The 10,405-nt window shown below is 26.4% G+C and overlaps 1 protein-coding gene and 1 long non-coding RNA gene across 3 annotated transcripts; one reads left to right on the top strand and one right to left on the bottom strand.

The window, feature by feature from the left end:
• The first annotated feature begins 127 nt into the window (after positions 1-127).
• Positions 128-2,074, top strand: LOC141529890 (uncharacterized). Of its 2 annotated transcripts, XR_012479678.1 has the most exons (4): positions 128-350; positions 543-663; positions 748-932; positions 1,007-2,074. It is a non-coding gene; the product is annotated as an uncharacterized LOC141529890 (long non-coding RNA). The 2 variants fall into 2 exon arrangements; XR_012479677.1 differs by having other exon boundaries at positions 298-663.
• Positions 2,075-4,097: 2,023 nt separating this feature from the next.
• Positions 4,098-10,281, bottom strand: LOC141529885 (angiotensin-converting enzyme). Its single transcript, XM_074246627.1, has 11 exons — positions 10,080-10,281; positions 7,800-8,018; positions 7,492-7,732; positions 7,218-7,358; positions 6,810-6,995; positions 6,637-6,731; positions 6,254-6,533; positions 5,926-6,172; positions 5,763-5,855; positions 5,591-5,698; positions 4,098-5,510 (listed from the first exon to the last, which is right to left on the bottom strand). The coding sequence occupies exons 2-11, from the start codon at positions 8,007-8,009 to the stop codon at positions 4,889-4,891; spliced, it is 2,223 nt and encodes a 740-aa protein (XP_074102728.1). The 5' UTR covers positions 8,010-8,018; positions 10,080-10,281; the 3' UTR covers positions 4,098-4,888.
• Positions 10,282-10,405: the final 124 nt, after the last annotated feature.

Genomic DNA, 10,405 nt, shown 5'->3' with positions numbered 1-10,405 from the left:
TTTTAAAAAGAGCGAACGGAAACTCTTAAAATAAAATTTCTGAGAAGAAATTTAAAAATTGAATTTAAAGTTAAAAATAATTAATAATTATGAAATATAGATTTAGTTATATTAAAGAATAAATGTTTATTCTTCACTCAGAGTAAGTGCTCCATTTTTTTTTCTTTTGTTTTAAAAAGTTATTCAATCCAAAGTTTTAGATTGTCCTAGATTTTAAATTCACCAAGCAAACATCAGTTTTTTAGACATATTTTTCTGGATGAACATAAAAGTAAAAAGTGGCTTTTAAAATAAAAAATTCAAATAAAAAAAAAAAAAAAGGATTCTAGTAGTTTGATATCTAATTGAAGGTAATTTTAAAGATAATATTAGCCGCCGGCAGACTATCCCCTGTGACCTTTAAACTAAAATACTCTAATATTTATCCACCCGCATCAATTTCTGACCCAATTTAGTCCCTCTTCTCAATTCAATATATTTATAGTATAAATTGTATTATATATTATAATTGTAAATATTTACTCAACTTATTTTGTTCTTAGGCTAAAAATACAAAAGCGATGCTCAGCAAGAGAGTTTAAGGGCAAAAATAAACTTAGATGTCATATTTGAGCCCAACTTGGCTACCAACGGATCCAAATCTTAAAATAGTAAACTAAACCGGTAGGTATTTTGTTAAGGATTAAACATTAAAGGTATATTTATACTTTATGCCACATGTGTATCAATGTACCTAACTCACAGTAGTTTTTTACGTTTTACAGTAAATGGAGAGTACCACGCACATGTGAGATGATGCATGTTCGTTTAAAATAACAGCCCTCGTTGATTCAAACCGCATATATGTGCCAAGCAGTAAACCATAGAGAATAGAGAATTAAAATAAAATAATTTTCTTCTTTTCTTCTTTCATAGCTCATCGATTTAAAATTGTAATAAAATAAATCTGACGATTTATTATATTATTAATTATTGTTATTATTTTTAGACGCTTATATTTTATCAGGGTAATTAAAACTTTGAGTTGGAGGGTTCGTCGTGCTTTGAAAGTTTCTTCCCGAATTTTAGTGGAGGTTATTGCTAACTGGGTTACACAAAATTGCCCATTGCTTTCATTCTTGGGATCAAACATTAAATATACAGAGGGGAAGAGGGTGAACTAAAAACTATTTCTTCTTGGAATTATTAATTGTTGAATTAAAGTTTCATTTTTTAGGATTTAATTGAGAAGAAATGGAATGTATCGCTTCACTCTAAAATATTGAAGGTAATAATTAAAATTGATAAATAATGTAACCCAATTGATTTGTTGCATAATTCTGTCAGAAATAACAACAGCAACAATAACAGTCCAAGAAGAAAAATCTAGCGGGACGCTTAACTTCTTACTTCCTAGAAAATAAGCACCAGTTGGAAGAGATCCAAGCATGTTGGCAAGACTCGATTACTAACGACAATCACAATGCACTTTTTGAAACTTTCTTTTTATTCTATTCCCTCCTATCATTATTTATATCGTGAACTCTGTTGCGGCTGAGGGCTTTGATGAAACCTAAGAAAGTTATATGCTACGATATAAAACAACTAAAAAAGATGTGTAGAGAGAACTAGAAGTGTTTATTGATTAAAATAGAGATGTATCAACACTACATGTACAGTCAACAGTTACTGACATTTGTAGAAGGACAATGACTTGATAAGTAATGCTTACCAACCTGGATATAAAATTACACCATTTTATTTTTATTTCTTCTTTATTAATTGTTAGCGTTTTAATGTTGTTAGTTTATAAAATGTGACTGATACTCTCAAACAACTCTCCTCAAGCAACCCTATTGGATGTTTAAGGTTTCAATTTAATTATAATACAAACTTTGTAATTAGTTTTCTAGAGCAGAACTCAATAAGTAGTTATTTCCATTGAATAATATTCAAATATATGAATTTTTAAATATTTATTTAGTTTAAAATTATAAATTTAGAACTATAAATTATCCATTCCCCTTAATAATAACTTTTTCATTATTTCTTCTTTAAAAATTTATTTTTTTAAACAAAATTTCAACTCTATTATTATTATTATTATTATTATTATTATTATTAAAATTTACGTTTTTCACAATTAAATAATAACAATAATATTTTGAAAAAGCACTTTGAAATATTACAAGTATTCTTTATATTTATTTGTTGCTTTTTTAAAGATTTAAGAACCTTTTTTAATGAAAAGCTGCAAATATAGTAAGTGAAAAAATTTTTTTTTCTACTGTCCTAATTTCTAAAATTTCTATTCTGATTTCAGAAGGCATTTGTTCTAAATATTAATTCCACACTTTTAAATCAGCAAAGTGAATTTTTATAAAATAAAAGCTTCACTGAATACAATTTTTTTTATCCACTTCAGTGAATTGAAAAATCCTCTCAGCAGAATTTATTTCCATCGAATTAGAAATATAAAAAAAGGAAGAAAGAAGAAAAAAAAAATATTTCTGAATATTTGTTGAGAACTCAGACTACAATTCTCAAAGCTTTAGTCAATATTAGAGCAATACTCACGTTCATGTTGAAGCTCCAACCAGAAAATCGTTAATCCACGGTCGTAGTTTCACATTCACACAAACTTTATTTTCTCCAGATTTAGAAGGTGTTTTTTTTTTTCAATGCTCGAAGAGTCAATTGAAAGTATTTTGTATTTTGCGACATAATAATTAACCAAAAATAATTTAACAAGTGTAAAACACAAGATGTTGAATTTGAGGGTGGATAAACTGAGTCACAGAGTGAAGGAGCCCCTCCTCGGTGATAACAACCCCTGTTGAGTGGCAAGCGCGCATGCTCAAGCTCTCAAACGTCGGTCAAAGGGGATGATTCTTGTTTCGATTAAAGGAGCCAGCCCTAAGCGTTTCGGAAGTTCTCGGATTTTCTCTTTTCCGCATTTCTTTCTGATAATCCATCAATAAAACCTGGTTGTAAAAAAATCCGGCAATCGATTTTTATTTTTTTTTTTTTTTTTTCAATAATTAAAATAATTTTTAATTATTTCTTCTTTTGCAATAAATATTTTATAAAAAATTCTTCAAAAATCTGAAAGAAAAATTTTTCTTTAAATTTAATTAAATATTTTTAAATAATAAAAATAAAAATAAAAATACCTGTAATAAAATTTCTAATTTAAGATTGATCATTAAAAAAAATTTTAATTTCATGAATAACAAACAGAGAGTATTGATTTTCACAAATTTAATGTAAAGGTCTACTGACTAGACTTGATATATAAAAGTCCATAGATTGAGGGCCATATAACTTCTCGAATATCTCCCGATTTTTATCCGTCGTATCTGATTCCAACATTATTAATCTCGGAGAATTTTTTCCGATAATTACTATCGAAAAAAAAGTCACTGAAAAAATGAAATGAATTTAAAAATATTTAACAAAAGTCTCAATTGATCTGTAAAGCAAAATTTAAGAAAAAATATGTCCCAGTTGGCTGAAAGGAGCCAGTTTTATATTGATTTCCTTTCTTTTGAGGGTGACAAATAGAGGCGCCATTCGGCTATAATAAAATCCTCATACTCTTGCCAAATATTTATTACCTTGACCATGATCCAGGAAATAAAAAAAGTGGTATAATATTTCATAATAGCTACAATGAGCGATGCTTTGAATAAATTTATGTCTATTATTTGCACCTAAGGCTTTTATTTTTTTAGGTACAAAATAAATAATTTTATAAAAATATAAATAGCCCTGTAAATGGTATACTACAACATATCAAGAATAATAATTTATCTTTCTGTAAACTCTAGATAATTTTTCACTAAAGATTCAACAATTGTTTTTAAATGGACCGATATTCAAGATTTATACTTCTATTCAAAACTCTTAAAAAAATTGACGTTAATACTTCATATTAACAATTTTTAAAAGCTAGTACCTATTAAAATTGATAAATTGTAAATTTACTTGTTTAAAAACCAATATAATATGACAGTCTTAGTAATTGACCCGACAAACGCTGATTATTAATTTATTCTAACATTAATTGTCAACCTTAATTTGCACCACTCTTTAAATAGCAATTAATTATAAATAGGTTTATTTTTTTTTTTTTTTTTAATGTACATTTACTATTAATTTATTCACAAGTGTTAATTACAGTAATCTTAATGAGTGATGCAAAATAAAATACTGCTGAGTACTCCTACCACATTATCCTAAATAAAATCAATTATTATACTATTGAAAAGTTTTAATTAAGTGTTGACAATAATTTATAGATTTAGGATCATCATTTTAGTAGTGCATTTCCAGTGTAAAAATTATTTAAGAACATAATTAAGAGTTGTACCAAATTAATTCTCTTTCAAACAGGAATGTATTGAAAGTAATTTATTAACGCCAGGATTTTTGCCGCAAATTTAAAATAATTAATTCAAATTTTTATTTAGAACAAAAGTTGTTCAAAAATTAATTTTGTAAAAAAATGTCTTGTTTTTTTTTTTTTTTTTTTTTACGATCAATAATTTCGCCGTAATTTCAAAAGTAATATTCATAATTATAAAAAAAAAAAAAAAAAAAAAAATTATTAACTATTATTTAATTTAATTTAATCCCAAAAAAAAATTTAAACCTTTCATTATTTATCTTAATTTTTGAATTACAGCGAAAATATTAGTTTTTTTTTGAAAAAACATAAACATTCTTTTTATAAAATTAAATTTTAAACAATTTTTGTTCCAAAAATTCGCCATAAAATCAAAAATTTGAATTAATTATTTTGAATTCGCGGCAAAAAATTTTGACCCTAGTATTTAAAATGTCCATAATTGCTCTTTAAACGATTACTTCACAAATAAAATAATAAAACTATTGTACAAAATAGTAACTAGACATATCGTCTATTCTTTGGCGTTTTTCGGCACCTTCTTCGCCCGAAAATAGCTATAAAGACAATAGCAATAGTAGCAATCAGCACAGAGCCGACCGCCCAGACAGCAGTGCTCATTCCACCTTTGATTAGTTTCCCAGCTTCATTATTATGTTCTACTTGCTCTTCAATTCCTTTATTATCTTCCCTTTTAACACTTCCATCTCCCTTCTTAACATTAACCGGCGCTGCTTCAGTAGTTTTGGCCACTTCTTTGCCAGAATTTTTATCCGGAATTTCTGATGAGTTATTTGTTTGCTTAGGCGCTTCTGTATTCAATGGAGGTTCACTTTGCTTATGAGACTTAGTTGTCGCTTTTTTTGGCATGGCAGTTGTCGGCTTTATAGTTTCTGTGGTAGAAGGAGTATTTAAGTCTCTTTGGTATTGATCCTCCAGAGCTTCTAATTTTTTTTCAAGCTCCACCGGCAGGCTACTAACTTCCTCCTCGTCAAGCTCATCCAAATACTGCTCTAATGGAGAAAAGTAACTCAGCAGAGAATCCACAGAAACGTCGTATAGTTGTAAGTAACTTTTCATAGCTTGGTTCCAATTTTCTGCGCTTCCGTGCTGTATCATTTTACTGAAAATTATTTAAACCGAATTTTTATTAATTATTTTATCGTAATTTTCATTAAATAATTATAAAAATTAAAAACTTACATAAAATTGTGATTGATGGGTATTTTTTCTAATTTTTCTGATCTCACTTCCGTTGATTCCATTAAGTACTCGTAAATTTGGAAACCAATTATTGTTCCCATAAATTTACTGTAATAATTATTTTCAATAATTTATTTTTATCTTCTTTAATTATTAAAATAAAAATACTTACGAAAGATACGGACGATTACTTGTAATAAAACTATCATCTAAAAATGTTGGAAGATTTTCGGAAGAACCGGGTACTATGTGTTCATAATCTAATCTGTTAAAAGAAAATATTAAAAAAATTTTTATATGTCTATTAAATTCAGTATCATCTTCATTTCCATTACCTATATTTCCACCACGAATTCGTTAAATTTTCTGGATCAAAAGTGTTATTTTTAATGACATCTATTCTCCACTGATCGGCGCTAAAATAGTACGCCATTCGCGGAAGCACATCTAATGCTGTCATCATAATAGAGACAAGGTGAGCTTCTTCAGTTTTATTAGTCTCATTAATTAAATTCAATGTGGTGAGCCATGCTTGACTTGAAGCCAAAATCCCGAATAATTCTGATACTCCTTCTTCTAGCGCTGTTGAATAATTTTACCAAAGGTTAATATCCTTAATCACAATAATGTTATTATTTTTAATTATAAAAAAAAAAAAATTACCAGAATATCGATTAGCGCCATTTACAATAGGCATACTTTCTTCAGACATTTGATGGATTAAAACCTTAGCGATATTTTTATGAGCTGATAAATAATTTGAAATTGATGGCTCAGAACATGTGTTGACTCTTAGTCTTCCCTGGCGACAGAAATTTACCAGCCGGGATGGACACTGGCCTTGGAAATTACTCTTATCAAAAAATTGTGCTTCTGGTACATGTTTTAATGTTATGCTTGCTAGTCTAGATGCTGATTTGTATAAATTTTTTCCTATAAGATTCTGAAAAGGAAAATTATTGTATAAAAAATTAATTAAGTCATAATTTTTTTAAAATAATTAATTAATTAATTAATTTTTAAATAAATAATTAATATAAAATTACCTTTTGCCAGAGATTTTTCCTTATTTCAAAAATAAAATCAGGATGAGGTACTATGTCCATTGCAAGAGGAGTCCAATCATATCCTTGAAGGGTTCCTTAAAAAATAAAAAATTAAATAAAAATTCCTTTAAATAAAATTAATAACTAATAAAATAATTTATTTATAAATTTACCAAGTAAATGAGCAGGTATCCCCTCGCCTTTAATGAGATCTTTGTATCTTAAAGTTAAACGAGTTTTAATAAATTTAACAATTTTATCGTAGAGAGATGAAATTTCACTCCATTTGTCTTTGGCTTCATTATATCCATTTTTGTATTCACTGAGCATTTCCCAGTACTCTGTTACATCATTAGCGCCTATGTGCAAGAAAGAGAAACAAAATTAATGCCTATTAGCAAAAAATAGAGATTTAAAAATATTATAAACAGAGGAAATAAATAATTGTAAAAAGGATTGCTTTTAAGGGACATTTATGATGTCAAGCTTGTTGATATGCAAGAAATAAGGAAGAATTGCGTAAAGAAAATACTCAGGAATTCCATGAAATTATAATTAATAAGCATGTTTATTTCACTGACCGTTCGCAATGGCGGCTTTCTGAACAAGCTGCAAATTGTTTGATAATTTTGTTGTTAGCGGTTGTAACGTTTGATGCCAAGATCTCCATGCTTTAAACTTATCTTCAGCAATTGCATTCTGAGCCAGTGAATCTTCAGCTTCTGTACAATTAAACAAATAATTATAAATACTTTAAAATAAAAATTTTAAATAATTATAAATAAAATAAATATTTTAAATTAACGATTAAAAATCTGAATAATTTATCGTTTAAATAAATAGAGCTCAAATTACTTTTGCGCAATGAATTATTTGATCCTGATGTATAATTTCCAGATAATCGTATTAATTCAGCTTCACTGACAAATGATACAAAGCTTGTCCAGTCTTCGGGCTCAAGCAATGCATCACCCGGTTTACTAACAAGGTTCAATTTGTATTCAATCTCAGGGCTTGACAGAGTTTCATTTATTCTCTCATCAAAGTCTTTCACACATTTACGCTTTATTGATCCATATGCAGTCAATGAATTTTCCTGGAATAAAGAATAAATAAATTTTTAATATTAAATCATCATTTAAATAATTTAAATAATTTTTTACCCATGATTCAAGAGTTTGGTTCGTTGGATTTTTAATAAATGTCCATTCAGATTTAGCGGACTTGAAACAAGCGTCTTCATAATCGAACCCGGTGAACTGCAGAGAGACATTTAATTCCTTGTCCGGATTTACATTTTCTGATAAAACATCTTCAAATGCATTTGCATAGATTATAACACTCAAAATCGCATAACACCACTTTAGATTCATACCTTGTACCTAGAAGAAAAAAAAAAAAAAAAAAAAAAAATATTTATTTACAGTATAAAAAATTTTTATCAATTCTTGAAGCAATAACTCAAGTAAAATTCAATCGCAAATACCCTGGAGACAATAATGATAGATAATTGATCTCACGGACAGTAATCTTCAATTATTTAATTTCTCTGGGCAATTGCCAATGAAGATTGCTCGAGTCAAGGAGATTAATATAGTTTGATTGAATATTTCTATTAATAATTATTTTTTATATTTAAATTATTTTTCTAATTTACAGAGAAGAAATTTAAAAACAACTTTGCAGATATTAAATTTAATTAAAATTATTTAATTCAAAAATTTATTTTAATTAAATTTTATAAATAAATGGCATTGTTTTTCATGAGAAAAAAAAAAAAAAAAAATCGTGAAAGTATTATTACTTTTAAAACGACCTGGTCCGTAAGTAAAAACAAGTCTACTGTAAAATGTTACGCTATTACGTAATCGCATTGGACATTCGTTTTCATACATCAGTTTTTTTTTTTCAAACTTGTTTTTTTAGCAATTTTATCTCAATGATTTTTAACTGATTATAAATGTTTAGTGCTTGTCTTCTTAGTACAGAGTCATAGAGAATTTTTTTCCTTAACATTTAAAATAACAGACGATAAGATCATATATTTTTTTTATCTATTGATATTTTGACATTCTTTTTACAATTTAAAGATCATTTATACATATATATTTGTTTTAATTTAAAAAAATATTCAAAAAATCGGATATCCTGTTACTTCAAATATTAATTAATAGTTTTATAAATTATTTAAAAAATTGCTGTTTTTTATATGGTAATAATGACATCACGTGACCTGTGTAATTTTGTATTCATTGTATTAGCTTCTACTTTGATTAAACGTATTATTAAATACGTCCCCTGTCATGGTTCGAGTGAATAAAATTACCATTCAGTTACTGATTGTCTTGGTACAAACGTATGATTTTTATTCAATTTTAAAATTTGTAAAATACTCAAAAATAAATTCCGAAATTTAAAATTCAACATAAAAAACTTTAAAAATTTATATAATATATAAAATAAATTTATAAACTATTAAAAAAATAAATTATTCAATCTTACTATTTGCGTTTTTTGAATTTTTACTATTTTTTTAAAAGACTTTTGTTTAACCTTTGGCTTTGTGTCAAGGTTCAGACCTAGATGCTGCGCTCAACAATTATAGTACATTTAATATTTCTCAGCCGACTGTTTAATATTTATCATTATAAATACTAACATTGTCAATAATAATTCATAAAAGATTTAATTATTCCACGTGGCAAGGTGATTTTATAATTATTAACTATTCGGAAAATTCACATTAATCACTTACATCTTTTATTTTCTATTTTTTATCAATTAATTCTGATAATTTTTTTTTTGATAAGATACCAATTGAAAAATTATTTTTAAATTTTACTTTTAATTTTTTGTAAATTGAAATTTTTTATCCATTGGGAAACACAAAATTCCAATTAAACAGTAAATTTATGAATCATACTTTGAATAAATTTTATGACTAATAGAATGGAATATAATAGAATATAAATTCTTCATTAATTTAAGCTATCGAAAGATATTTTTTTATCGCAGTGAAAGTCATGAATTAAAGGCATTCCTTTTTTTTTTTTTTTTTTTTTTTTTTTATAAAATTATCTGTCTAGTAAAAGTATAGTAAAAATTTTTTTTTTTTGATGAATTAAAAGTTGAATTCATTTTTAAAAACAATTTTAAACTTGAATAATACATAATAATAATTATTTAGTAAACCTTGGCGCTCCGTTATTGTATGTACTCGATATTACAACAATTATATTTAATTGACAATTGAATTTACATGATTTCACACTGAAAAAACAATTAATCATTAAATAAAAACAAAAAAATCAGCTGATTTTTATTTAATGGAAAAATTTAATTTGTAAAAAACTTGAAATTTAATTTAAAAAAAATATTTTTTCTAATTTAATTAATTAAAAAAAATGTCAGCAAACTTTAGCAATATAAAAAATGAAATTTACCTTTAATTATTTTATAAATTTAAATTATCAAAAATAAAAACAGACGAATTAACTCGTCACAATTTAAGAAGAATATCAAAATATCTTTGAAGGATTTAATGCCACTGTTTCGTTATGTTAAACTTGGCCGGGTATTTTATCAAGCGATGCCGACTCAACTGCAATAATGTATACACTTGACTGATGTTGATGTACACGAGTAAAACTCAGCACACTAATCGCTCAACTACACACAACGAGTATAGTAAACAGAAAGATCACACACCGAGTCCAACCTGTGAATAACGAGCAGTAAAAAAGTTTATATATTATATTATATTATATTA

The sequence above is a fragment of the Cotesia typhae genome, unplaced genomic scaffold (genome assembly GCF_013202065.1).
Source record: "Cotesia typhae breed Kobodo isofemale line unplaced genomic scaffold, CoteBio_Ctyphae contig_48, whole genome shotgun sequence".
Taxonomy (NCBI): domain Eukaryota; kingdom Metazoa; phylum Arthropoda; class Insecta; order Hymenoptera; family Braconidae; genus Cotesia; species Cotesia typhae.
Note: the sequence above shows the minus strand (reverse complement) of the source record. Positions and strands in the feature narration are given on the sequence as shown.